Source organism: Pleurodeles waltl, chromosome 1_1, assembly GCF_031143425.1.
Source record: "Pleurodeles waltl isolate 20211129_DDA chromosome 1_1, aPleWal1.hap1.20221129, whole genome shotgun sequence".
Classification (NCBI taxonomy): domain Eukaryota; kingdom Metazoa; phylum Chordata; class Amphibia; order Caudata; family Salamandridae; genus Pleurodeles; species Pleurodeles waltl.
Genome location: NC_090436.1, coordinates 629,312,396 through 629,326,639, shown reverse-complemented (window position 1 = coordinate 629,326,639; position 14,244 = coordinate 629,312,396). Strand labels below are relative to the sequence as shown.

Genomic DNA, 14,244 nt, shown 5'->3' with positions numbered 1-14,244 from the left:
TGGTGGTGTTAAAGCAGCTGTGGAGCCTGCGGAGAGTGAAGAGGAGGAAGACTCAGAGGACGACACAGACAACAGGGACAGAGTTATCCAACAGTATTTTCAGTAGCACACAGGTAAGAATCAACCACGCCATTTTACTTTTCCTGCAAGCCTCCTGCTTCTCAACTTTGTCTATGACCCCCCCAGTTCTTTTAAACTGATGTTTGATTTTCCCTTCCCTTTTCAGTGCTGTATGACCCACTCCGTGACTACTGCTTGGTTAGCCCATGGACTAATGCTTATTGATCTCGGTATGTGTTCAGCACAAAGTTAACAGAACATAATTGATCGGTAATGTGTTATACATTTGTAAATAATACAGCCTGACTCCTGTTTGATTTCAGTGCATTGAGTGATTTATTTTTTGTGCTAGATAATGGTACATGATATAAACACGGTGATGGGTGGGGGTGGAGTAATGGCCATGGCAGAGTCCAGTTCTCAGTCTCACAGGTGCATTGTCCATATGCCTGTGGAAGGATGGAGCAGGGGCAGTTCAAGGTTGGACAGGGTGGCAATGTGGAACAGTGGGATGACTTCAGGGGGTGTCTCATGCTGGCGGGGGTCTTGACATCCTACTCTGTCGATTTTTTTGATCTCAGGCTCCTCTTGCGGGGTGGTTGTTCTTCAGCAGGAGGTGGGGTTCTGGTGGCCCGTCGTTGTGGTGGGGCCTCTTGTCCACTAGCGCCGGCGGAGGTGGTAGGCTGTTCCTGGCTAGTGACAGGGGCCCTGTGTGGTGCCACACGGTCCCGCAACGTGTCTTCTATCCGGTTGAGGGCCTGGACTATGCTCCCCATAGCGGTAGAGATGTTGGTGAGTTGATTGGTGAACCCCATGTAGCGTTCCTCTTGCTGTGTCTGGATCTCCTGGAACCTGGGCAGTACCGTCGCCATCGTCTCTTGGGAGTGGTGGTAGGCTGCCATGATGGTGGTGAGGGCCTCTTGGAGAGTGGGTTCCCTGGGCCTCTCCTCCCCCCCCCTGTCGCACAGCAGCCCTCCGAGTTGCCCTGTTTCCCCCGGCCTCTGTCCCCTGGACGGTGTGCCCACTACCACTGCCCCCAGGTCCCTGTTGTTGTTGGGGTGGTGGGTTAGCCTGGGTGCCCTGTAGTGGCAGACACACCGCTGATTGACCTGTCCTAGAGACAGAGGCATGGGCCCGCTGGGTGAGAGCTGTGCTGTTGTTCCCAGAGGGGGTTGGGTCTGCTGTGGCCTGTGTGTGGGGAACCGACTGTCCAGAGGTCCCCGATGGTCCGGGCTGGTCATCAGGTTCCAGGTCGACAGAGCTGCTGTCATCGCTGGGGGCCTCTTCCGGGGGGGGGGATGGACGTTTCTGGACCCTCCTGGCCGGTGTGTTGGCGTTCGGGTCCTGCATGGGGTAAGAGAGTATGGTTATTGTTTCTGTGTGTGCTATTGTGTGCCATTGATTGGTGCCCTTGTCCCCCAGTGCTGCCATTCCCTTGGGGGAGGTGTTGTGGGGGTGTTTTGGGGGGGGGGGGGTATGTGCAGTGGTCATGCTTGGGTGATGGGTGTCCATAGTTTGTGGGGGCATGCAGGGGTTGGTGTTGGGTGGGTTGTGCTGGAGAGACATTCTCAGGGAGGATGTGTGATGGGGGGTTGGGGGTGAGGGTGGTGGTGGGGGTTAGCATGCTGGGGGGGGGTGAAGTAGTTGAGATTGTACTTACCAGAGTCCATTCCTCCGTGTACTCCAGCGAGGCCATCAGGATGCAGGATGTTTAGTACCTCTTGCTCCCATGCTGTGAATTCGGGTGGAGTGGGTGGGGGTCCCCCACCAGTCTTCTGCACTGCGATGTTGTGTCGCGAGACCATCGAGCGCACCTTTCCCCTTAAGTCGTTCCAGCGTTTGCGGATGTCGTCTCGATTTCTGGGATGCTGTCCCACCGCGTTGACCCTGTCCACGATCCGCTGCCATTGCTCCGCCTTCCTGGCTATAGTGGTGTGCTGCACCTGTGAGCCGAAGAGCTGCGGTTCAACTCTTATGATTTCCTCCACCATGACCCGGAGTTATTGGTCCGAAAAGCGTGGGTGCCTTTGGGGTGCCATGGGGTGGTGTGGATGAGGTGTGGGGTGGTATATATGGTGATGAGTGTGTTGGTGTGTGTGCTTTGTGCTTCTATGTGGTGTGTGTGATGGTGTGGTGTGCCTCTGTGTGATGTAGCTCTCTATTCTGTGATGTGTCTCTCTCTCCTTCGTCTCTGATCTTCGGTCGTAGGGGTTTGTGGGTGATGTGGGTGTGTGTTTTATAGTTGTATGGATGTGTGGGAGTGTTGTTGGTATGTGTGTCAGGTGTGTGTATTTCAAATTGCCCAATGTGGCAGTGTTTTGGAGCTGTGTGTGTATTTTGAGCGCGGCGGTGTGTACCGCCAATGGAATACCGCGGTTGAAAGACCGCCGCGTGGATTGGTGGGTCAGAATGGCATGGGCGTGTTTGTGTTGGCGTGGCGGTGGAGGTTTGGTCATCTCCAGTTTTCCGCGGCCCGCTGATGAGGCGGCCTTCCTTGGATGTCGGGTTTTTGGCGGATTCACAGTTGGTGGTCAGAATGACCGTGGCGGTTTACCACGGCGGTAGTATGGCGGAGTTCTGACCGGCGGTATGGCCCTTTTACCGCCAAGGTCAGAATGACCCCCTTAGTCTCCTGTTGGCATGGACCCCAGGATGCGCCTTTAGTGCAACAGCGCATATGAAGAGCCAGGCCAGTTATGGGGATGTGTAGTCATCATTTATTTACCCAAATAAAAATGCAGTTTACCAATGGGGAAAATATGAAACAATCTGCCCTGTAAAATCTTAAACCATAGCTGCTAAGTGACTCCATGTGAAGAGTGATTCCATCAGTCAGCCGTGACTTTGACTCTACATATAACACTCTGAATATTTGCACACATGCTGATGCCTGTTATACCTGACAGCCTTATGGTGGTCACCCCTAACTTTTTGCCTGCCTCCCTCCACTTTTTGGACACTCTGTGCACTTTACCACTGCTACCCAGTGCTAAAGTGCATATGCTCTCTCCCTTCAAACATGGTAACATTGGTTCACACCCAATTGGCTTATTTAATCTACTTATATGTCCCTAGTAAAGTTCACTACATGTGCCAGGGCCTGTAGATTAAATACTGCTAGTGGGCCTGCAGCACTGACTGTGCCACCCACATAAGTAGTCCCTTAACCATGCTTCAGGCCTGCCATTACAAGGCCTGTATTTGCAGTTACACTGCCACTTCGACTTGGCATTTAAAAATATTTACCAAGCCTAAAACTCCCCTTTTTCAACATATGACACCCCTAAGGTATGCCCTAGGTAACCCATAGGGCAGGGTGCTGCGTAGACAAAAGGCAGAACATGTACCTGTGTAGTTTACATGTCCTGGTAGTGTAAAACTCCTAAATTCGTTTTTACACTACTGTGAGGCCTGCTCCCTTTATAGGCTAACATTGGGGCTGCCCTCATACATTGTTTGAGTGGTAGCTGCTGATCTGAAAGAAGTAGGAAGGTCATATTTAGTATGACCAGAATGGTGATACAAAATCCTGCTGACTGATGAAGTTGGATTCAATATTACCATTTTAGAAATGCCACTTTTAGAAAGTGGGCATTTATCTGCACTTAAATCGTTCTGTGCCTTGCAATCCACATCTGGCTGGGCTTAGTTGACAGCTCCCTTGTACATTCACTCAGACACACCCCAAGCACAGGATACTCAGTCTCACTTGCCTACATCTGCATTTTGAATGGGTCTTCCTGGGCAGGGAGGGTGGAGGGCCTGACACTTGCCTGTCAAAGGACAGTAGCCTGCCCTCACACAAAGTACTGCCACCCCCCCTACTGGGACCCTGGCAGACAGGATTAAACTGAAAAGGGACCTTGTGCACTTCTAAGCCACTCTTTGACGTCTCCCCCACTTCAAAGGCACATTTGGGTATTTAAACAGGGCCTCTGCCCCTGCCAACTTAGACACTTCCTGGAGAAGAGAACCAGAGCAGAACCTGCACCCTGCCAAGAAGACCTGCCTGGCTGCTCAAAGGACTCACCTGTCTGCTTTCTGTGAAGGACTGCTGCCTTGCTGTTGACCTGCTGCTATGCTGCTCTCTGGCTGTGATGAACAAATGCTCTCCAAGGGCTTGGATAGAGCTTGCCTCCTGTTCCCTGAAGTCTCAGGACCACAAATACTTCAGCTCGACAAGAAGGACTCCTTTCGTGGCGAAATTCGACGCACAGCCTGCCAGAAACGATGCACAGCCTGCACCGCAGTGAAAATTTCACCGCACATGGAACCGGAACAATGCAGCTTGACTTCGCAACAAGAAGATTGATGCAGCGCCAGTGTCGTGACCGAAAATTTGACGGACGCCCTCACCAAATCGACCCACAGCGCCGGTTGTGCGGTAGAATATTTGACGCAACGCCTACCGGATCGACACCGCTCCTGTGACTTCGTCCTAGCAGCGCCGGAAATCCACGCATCGTCCCTGGGGCATCTGAAAACCCTGAACCCCAAAGAGGATCCACGACCCAGTGCCGGAAATCGACGCACAGCCGTCCCTGCTTGAAAACTAAATGACACATCGCCGTGTGCAGCCTGAGAAATCGACGCACACCCCTTTGTTTCCACGCATCTCCTTCTCTGGGGTTCTTTGCAGAGATTTTTCACGCAAACCAGGTACTTTGTGCTTGAAAGAGACTTTTGTTTTGCTTTCAAAGACTTAAGACACTTTATATCACTTTTCAGCGATATCTCAACATAAACTTATTGTATTTTAATAATTTTGACCTGCATCTTACCAGATAAATATTATATATTTTTCTAAACACTGTGTGGTGTATTTTTGTGGTGCTATATTGTGTTATTGTATGATTTATTGCGCAAATACTTTCCACATTGCCTTGTAAGTTAGGCCTGACTGCTCAGTGCCAAGCTACCAGAGGGTGGGCACAGGATAATTTGGACTATGTGTGAGTTACCCTGACTAGAGTGAGGGCCCTTGCTTGTACAGGGGGTAACCTGACTGCCAACCAAATACCTCATTTCTAACAATGCCTGAAAGCAACATTGGTGAGTTTGCTTTCATAACAAAGTCTATAAACCAATGTGCAACTTAAAACATGCTTTGCTAAATTATTATGCATCTTCTGATAACATGTCCTCATTACATTATTTAGTAAAATATGTTTGATGCATGCCATTATTAAGAAAAATAGATTAACAATGTGTAAAACCATTATGGGCAACGTGAAACTAAATTAGGAGTCTGATTTTAACATTTGTGCAAATTTAGTAGGCCTGGAAATCATACTCCTAGCACACATCTGTGAATTCAGTTTTCACGTGTGTATATTTTCTTATGCATAAATAGGTTGCAAATTCACTTTCTCCCTTCCCTCTTTGTCTTACCCTGAAAAATGTTTTATGCCTGCCCTTCTCAGGGGTAAATGACCAACCTTTTCCTGTGTGGAGAAAGATTGGAGGGGAGTTGATGATTACCCTTAAACATGTAAGTTCGTGGGAATGTGCAAACTTGCAGAACATTCCAACTACTGTTTCTTGCCTATGTCCGGACACGGTATGTAAATTTGTGAAAAGTGGCAAAATAAGAGATTGCCAGAATAAAAACTTTGCTATAATTTAAGCCCTGGCTTTATAAGCTAGCTATTATTAGCTTTCTGAAATAATGAGAACTCTGCCATAAGTTGTCACCTCATTGCATGCATTTGAGGGATAAATGGACTTTTGTATACAGAATACGTAGAGTGATGAAGCATCCCGGCCAATGGACAAGCAGCCATTTTAGAAAACTCCACATTCTGCTGCACCCTAGCAGAATTGCCACCAGCATGATAGAGGGAGGTGGAGAAAATGTTGTCATCAGCTTTACCATAAATATCAATGAGTAGAACACTGCTTCAGTAGCTAAGACGATAGCTTCTTGCTTACCCACAAGGGCAAAGAGTTCTGTGGTACATTCCTCCTGAAGCTGAAAAGTGTAGACAGTTCTCGAGACAGAGGAAGCTCCATCTCTCCAGAGAGAATTAGTACACCAGAGATAATTGAACATTTCTTCAGCAAGACTATGTGAAACCTCTCCTCCCTGGGGAGTGAAGAAGGCCTGCAAACTGAGGAAGTATGTGTTGCTGCAGATTAAACCTAGGAGCAAGACTGGGAGTTGTAGGGAGCATTCGTACATCTTGAACACTTGGCCTGGGATCTAACGAGACATTAATGAAAGTATGGGCACTTTCGCAGTACAGAGGAAGAAGATCAGAATTTATTTCCTAAAATGTTTATTGCTGGAGAACTGTGATAAGATGCAATGGCTAACCCCAAAAAGATGAGCAGAGCTTTTGACTGTGGGACCCTGAGTAAGACGTATCAAATGCATTTGAGCCCTCTTTATCTAAAGGCTTACACTGCTAACGTTTTTTGACTTCCAAGAATATTTGTGTGTCTGGAGATAAATCCTTGGACTGGATTGAATGACCAACTCTTCCCCACCACTTCACTGGTCGGCCATGAAGGGTGTTTATTTTGATAACTTTGACCAGGGTCAATCAGCAACTTGTATCTTACCACATTTCATTGCTGGTCTTACACACATGGTGCATAGGTGTTGGTCTCCCACATCCAGTTGATCTACACTGATACTGGAGTTGCCCTATTGTTTTTGTAACTGTTTTTTTTCAATAATTTCTGAATCATATGTTTTACTTTCTTCATTTTGATATCCGTTTCATCATAAAAATGGGTCTTTTTAAGTAAAATAGTTTCGTAACTGTAATGTGGTGGTGTGAGGTAGGTAGCACATGCATTTCTTCTCACAGAAAGACTTGTTGCTTGTCTCAGGATACCAAGGGTGAGTGGCTTATTCACCACACATGCAAGTCTGCGTAACAGGAAGAGAGAGCGAGAATGAGAGGGGTGCCATTTGCAAGCTCCCTGGAGAATAGCATTGCAGAAGTGTTCACTGGTATTCTCAAGCCTAAGGAGACTGCCTCAAATGCCCAGTCTGCTAGTGAACGATAGTGTGACAAATGTGGTGTCGCTTACTACTGGAATTAAATGCAGAACTAGGCCTGCGTTAGGCTTACTGAGGGTCTGCGAAGTGGGTTTTTGGGTACCTGTCTTGGATGAAAAGAAAGAACGTTTAGGGAAATGTTACTACCTGCTCGAAACCTCTGCAGCAGCTGCCCTGCACGCATGACTTTAATCTGTACAGGTAAAGTATACGTTTCCCTTTGCATCATTGTTGTTTAACTAATGCATGGTATTCAATGAGCCTTTTATGTTTCACAGAGCGCGTAATTAAACAGATTATATGCATTTTGCATTTCTGAACGTACAGAAAATATGGACTTTGCAAATGAGTACAACCATCGAACATCCTTGTTTCAGTATCCGAGTGTTTTTCATGAACTGGCACCGACGTTTTACACTAATCCAGCAAAACATAAACAGTGAAACAATGCAGCTCTTATATAACCCTTTGCTGGTCAGATAACCCGGGTCATAATGATTCAGAAAAGAGCCATTTGACAGACTACTCGTACAACAGTCTTTGTGTGTTCTGGTTGTTTTCATGCTGAATTATAGGAATTCCCATAGTGCCTTACACTGCAGTATTGATGGATGGTAATATTTTACATGGTGATGCAGTTCTTGTATTACAGCATGTACATTGTCTAGCTATAAATCACATTACATGTGAAAGTATTATTAAGGAATCATTAAGCAAAGTAACAGTTTCTTTTAACTCTACCTCAAAAAAGTCAAAGGATATCCAACTAAGTATTTTAGGGTGAAATTTTGCATAGCACCGCCACGTGTTTTATTATTTCTTAGTTCGAAATATTAAGTATCCCCCTTACATTTCTGGAGTATCGACGCCAACTGCTCACTGTTCTTAAAATGTTAATGGGTAATAGTTGATTAGATTCCAAGAGTGTTATTATTTTACTTTGTAACCCTACACAGATAATGTGCTAATATTTGACACCCTGCTGTTATTAATACACTACATATAAGTGGCATGACATGACAGCCAAGTTGGAAGGCTCCCTGACACCAATCTCTTTACTTGCAATCTCTACCACTCTGTCTCTTTTCTATTATGACTCAGTCCTTATGTTCACGTTTAATTCCAACACTTCGTGGACAAATCTTAATGCGGATTTAAACATTGCACACAGCGGCTTTATTTCTTAATGTGGAGGCCCAATTTTTAGTTCAAAGGTCGGTCATCACCTTCGTGCTGACACCTCCTACCCACAAATGTGCACAATATTAAAGCACTCTCTTCTGTTTGCTGCCATGATTGTCATTATAAATGAATTTAGTGGTAGCATGTGCGCAGCAAGTCATGCTCTGGCTATTATCCATGTCTAATGTAAATGACGTTAATAGACCAGCGTGATGGCAATGTCCATTACCTCTGTGGTGCCCAAGACTAAGTCACAGTAGATCAGATCAGGCTCAAATACCCCATTGTGACACTTCTAGACGTTACTCATTAAAAGTGGGGGTTTGTCCCCATCTGTAACATTAGAGCTATACCACCAAAGACTCATCATTTATCTAGCTTCAATTTGAAAGCATCACGTATAGTAAGTGTAGTCCGCAAGTTATGTGAATGTCTTTGGATCCACTACATTCAAGGTCTTGGTCATATGTATCTTTTTCAATTTTTGATTCCTATCCCCCGTTCCTGTGGTTCATAGAGTCATATCTATGGTTTAGAATTATTGTTATGAACACCATCTTTTATACCATTAAAGCACCTGCCACTGAAGATTTAGTGCTGCAGTTTCAGATTGCGCTTCTGTTTTAAGGCATCTTGTTCAGGACGAGCCTACCAGACACCTCAAGTGGTCTGGTTGCAGAAGACGTGTGGTGGGTTTACCAAGATGTTACAGCCACCCACCGCTTTCTTTGAATTGGCAGTATAGTAACTCTAATGTGCTTGCTAATTATCAATGGCATTCCTTATCCTCGGTTGTCCATCTTGTGTTTCTCCCTCCCCTGGAGTATAGACACTTTACATGTGCTTGACTGGCTTCTATTCTTTCACCGATTACTGTTTCCTTTTTGGTTGAGCACTCTGAGAGTTCTTGTGTTTTAGAGCTTTCTCCTGCTCTCCTCGATGTGCGCCCCCCAAATGCCCACCCCTGTCTCTCCATCTTTCAGTTTCATGTACCTCTCACTGCTCTGTATTTTTCTCACTCGTGTGCTTCTTCTCTGCCCCAGGCGTTGCTGTCACTTTCTTGTGCTTCTTGCTCTCTCGTGTGCTGTCACTTTCATGTGCTTCTTGCTCTCTCGTGTGCTTCTCAACCCTGCACAATCCATGCCCCTCGTGTTTTTTTTCCCTTTGCCCCCTGCTGCTTTCTCCCTCATGATTCTTACCCTCACTTGTCCCTAATCACTCCCCACCCATTTGCTCCTTCATTAACTCCCAGACACATGGTGTTTTTCTTGTGTTTTCACTCTAAAAAAAAAATCTTAATTTTTTTGTTAAAATCTTTATTTTTTTGTGAAACCATCCAAATGTCTCCCACCTTGGATTGGTAAATAAAAACTTAAAGCAAATGGCGCTTGAGTCTTTCCACTGGCGTGGTCATGCATTATGGCACATGCCCACGCATACATCCTTAAGCAAGCATAACCAGTAGTATGACGTGACCACCAGCAGCAGCCACGTCATCATGTCTTTTTTATTTTTTTATTTTGATGGTGCTGCACAGCATCCAGAGGAAAAAAACCAACGAGGTAAAGCATTACTTAAAAGGCAATGGCAGAGCTGATAGGTACCAAAGGTGAGACCTGTTGGCTTTGACAATGCTTGTTTCCAGTGTTATTGTGTTCACCTTCTATAATAGCCACATGGACAATGTAAATTATGTACCGCAAACATGTAATCACACATAGACTAAATTACTGTGCCTGAAAAGGAATTTCGAGTAAGTCCGCCTTATTCATTATGTGAAAAAACACCCTTATTCATGTTTGGGAAATTAATGTTCTTATGTTTTAAAGGATGTAGGATCATTTCATTCTTAAGCTATTTAAAAAAAATACCGTGTTCAGCAGCATCGTAACTTAATGTTTTTCTTTGATATATACACAAAAAACAACGCTTCCCAGGGATGCTATTTCTGTCTATTAAGATGCCGTTGTTGACATAAAAAGTGTGTTTGAAATACCAAGGTCGTCTTTTGTGAAGTGCTGTACAGTTTGAAAGAGTATCCTTGATGACGAGCTATGCATGCTCATGGGTTATTTGCTACAAATACTGATTTACTGATAGTCACACTGTTTTCTTTTGGAATAAAAAACTATTTTTGTGTGTATTCCATTTAATTCACATCCCTCTTTGTCCCCTTTTATTTCACGTCTCCCTGTGATGGTTTGTTTTAGTATAGTTTAAATTTCATTTTCCTTTGTTTTGTCTTTTTTGATTTGTTTCAACAAAATCAAACTAGAGCTCGGAAGTAAGTTGTCCGTATAAGCCGCTCCTTTTTTCAAACGTTTGAAGAGTGTAATAACTGTCTGCATGCAACCAACTGACCTTTTCTTTGTAATTTTCGAATGGTGGGTTTGCTGCCATGGAAATGTGATTCAGCATCATAGTTGTACATGTGATAAGTGAAATTCACTGAGATAAAATACCCTTGATATTGAACAAAAAAAAGTCACTTCGAGTGTCCAAACCCTCCCTGACTTAATGGTATTGTATGTTTTAAATAGCACAGTAATACACAGAATCTAAATATTATCTGTCTCTCTTTATAATTACTAACAATTGTGTGCCACGCAGTTCCACTCGTCTCATTTAGAATGAATAGATGTTATGAGTATGTGATTGCACTTATCAGCCATCAACTAAATTATATCACAATCTAGTTGTGTAATTTGAACGTGTGCCACAGTTTATTGCTACGGGGATTAGAACAAGAAAAGTGCACCATAATACATGCAACATAGGTTTAGATAGGTCGGCTAAACTGATTGGAAGGGAACCAGAGTACACGTGCACTGAATCTGTTTGGTAAACCTGTGGTTCAGTTAGCAGTCTGCTTAGGTAATTTAGTTGAAAAGCATGCTAAAGGCCTTGCATGCTAAGCATTGGCCAATGTCTATAGCATGAACCCTATTAAAACACGTCTAGTTAGTATTTGGTGGAGTTAAAATGAATGCACGCAGGAAATATCTTTACCCCATTGAGTTCACAAGATATTGATATTAAAAATGAGTCTTGTTGGATATCTTAGTTTTTGAAATCATAGAAACTTTCCCCAAATTGGAACTGTGTTACTAGTCTGTCACTTCCGTGTGCACAAGTGACGGCTCCGTTTCCTTTGTAAATATGCAACATGACTTCAGTGTCCACTGCCATTTACTGTACCTATTGTGGGAGTTATGGCACCCCCAGCCCAACAGTGGGAAAGGACAGGACGACCTTGGGGCTGGTGGAGACAGGACAGTCATGTGTCTTATTTAAAGTGAAGGAGGTAGAACACAATTGTAGAGTCATTTACATTTGCCATTGGTAACGAGAAAAAGATGCTGGAAATGCAATTGGCCGAGGTTAATAGTTCCCGTTCTCATAATACATTTGTTCCACTGTGCATAAAAATACGACCAGAAGTACTCATATATTTTCTATGTTTGGGCGTTTGAAAGCTTTCTGTTACTTGGCCTTGTATGCTTCCGCCCTGCTTCAGGTCCAGTCGGCTACTGAATGTTGAAGCTGTTAGAGGGTTAAACACATTGGCCATTTTATTTTTGTTGACAAATATTGTGTAGTACTCTAGACATTCCTGTGTCTCATACACCTCTTCCTCAATTTACCCAGGAACAAATCACATTGCTAATTAAGAATAGTAAAGCTGTAACCCTGGAATTTCGAGATTATGCACCCAGCGCAGATCGGTTCAAAACACTTTGCTAGCTCATCATAGAAATGTCAGATTATTCATAGTCAAAGATGTTTAACCATGACTATTGTTGTCCAAGTATTGTGCATTGATTAGAGGCAGCTGTAGGCAAGGTCTTTTTAGCATACTGACTCCAGTTAGTGTCAACATAAAATATCTTTGTTGAATTTCTACGAATCTCACTTATCACTGTATTTCATCAGGTTCAAACACTCCCTTCTAACCAAATCCATTTCAGACTAAACAGGGCTAATGCCCGTATCTAGCCAAGTAGGCATAGCAAGAACCTTTCAAGGTTGCAACTTTGAATTTCGCTGTGTTTTCCTTCTATGCCTATTTGCCATGATACTAAAGCTTTAAGGAATGTTTTGGCTTCTTATCATGTGGAAAATAACTTTTCTCCCTTATGAATTCAACTTGATCCATGGGCAAGAGTGGTCTGAAGACTTCATATTTTCTTTTCTGCTCTCTTTTTTGCGGTGTCGAGGAAGCATGCCTTTCATTATTCCAGACATAACAGTAGTTAACTTTACCCAAAATATCCTAGACATTGTCCATATAGTACTTGCCAATAACATGCATGCAACGTTCGGAACCAGTGAACTGTCAAAGAACACTCCTGACTTGACTTCCTACTCTTTTTAGACTAAGAAGTGTAAAAATGGAGCAGAGAAAACTGAATGATCAAGCAAATACCTTGGTGGACCTTGCGAAGGTTAGTACCCTGTGCACAGTTTGCTGACGTGGTCTATTCATTTTTAATTATCAAAGCACTGTATCTGATGATAGGTGGTGACATGATGTTTCAATGCTGGAGTACTTTGGGTTATTGGAAGAGCTGCAGCAAACAGAGGTAAGAGAAGAATGCATATGATGTAAGTGAAGCGATGACAACATATATTGTCAAGTTTATGTTGCAAGGCATTGGCACACAAAATCACAATGGGGATGCAAATCCCACCAGGTATAAGCTCAGAATACCAGTTTGTGGAAACAAAAACGATTGTACTGTGATAGCAAATGAAGAGCAAAGAACACTTACTTCAAGTTAGCAAAATACCAGATTTAATTGAGCAAAGCTTCTAAATTGCAGTGGAATATTGTTGATATGCAGTTGAAAATCCAATAGTTGAGTTCCCACAAATGCACAATTGAGATAATGTACAAATGTTGGTGTTGTATATGTCACATGTTCAGGACCAGCCTGCTTTTTGCATAAGTGAATTGGGTATGACACAAACATGCTCATTAGATATATTTTCCACTTTTTTAATGATTGAGATAAACTTGGGCAGTCGGAAATCAGCCTGAGTCCAGTCCTTTTATTAGTTTAGATACAATAGCTCTTTAACCATATAAGTATCTTATGTGCCACGGGAAATAATGCTCACCATGGAGTGGGAGACCAAAAGCATGCAAATCTGAAAAAGCTAATGCACTATATTTGCATTTCCCAGGTGGCCCTTTTTTTAAAGTTATGCACTAAAGTATTTTTCATTGCCTTCACAACTCTACAACACACATACCTGCACAATACAAAAGACTCAAGCTCTCACAAAATCTGAAATAATACTGGACATATTTTTAATAACTAAGCATAAAGATTTGTGTTAATACTAAGTCAAATAAAATAATCAAGCTGTAATAAGAACCAGCTTGTGGAAGTAATAATTACTTGTTGACAACCGATACAACATGTGATAGTCTTAATTTTTGTGAAATGAAAAGTTAACTGAAAAGTACACCTTGTAATTATGAGAGATATTGAAGGCAACATACAGAGATCCAAAACTGGTGTCGTCCAAACAAATCTCTAAGTGATATGAAGTTGACAATTAGTCTTAAACTAGGTGTCAAAGTGGTTCATTAAACAAATCATTGACCTTCATTTAATAATATGTTTCTGTCTTGTCTGAATTTTTATGAAGGCTGCTTCAGAGTGCTGATAGTGAAAAAACATACACAAGAATTCTTAGAGGCACCTTAGGACAGAGCAGCAAACTAAAGTGGATATATAGCCCACAGTTTGTTAGAAATGTACAGGAAACATTCAACTTTGTACGAGACAGTCAACTTTGCAACACTCTCATTCCCTTCTTGAACAGTTCACTTCCTGAGTTACAGCTAATTTCTATCACTGTGCAGTTATCCCATTGTTCATTCTCCCTTTTTCATCAGTTTACAGTTACCACTGACATGTTTCACTACATAAACATGAACCTGTTTTCTTAAGGCTATTAGTCAGTGCTGCTGGAATGTCTGC

The 14,244-nt window shown here is 43.3% G+C and overlaps 1 protein-coding gene across 1 annotated transcript in view; it reads left to right on the top strand.

Annotated features, from left to right (window-relative positions):
* KCNN2 (potassium calcium-activated channel subfamily N member 2) overlaps window positions 1-14,244 on the top strand; it is a 558,376-nt gene that overhangs the window by 499,137 nt on the left and 44,995 nt on the right. The window contains exon 7 of the mRNA XM_069226506.1: window positions 12,627-12,696. Within this exon, the coding sequence (XP_069082607.1) occupies window positions 12,627-12,696 (70 nt within the window). The remainder of the gene's footprint in view (window positions 1-12,626; window positions 12,697-14,244) is intronic.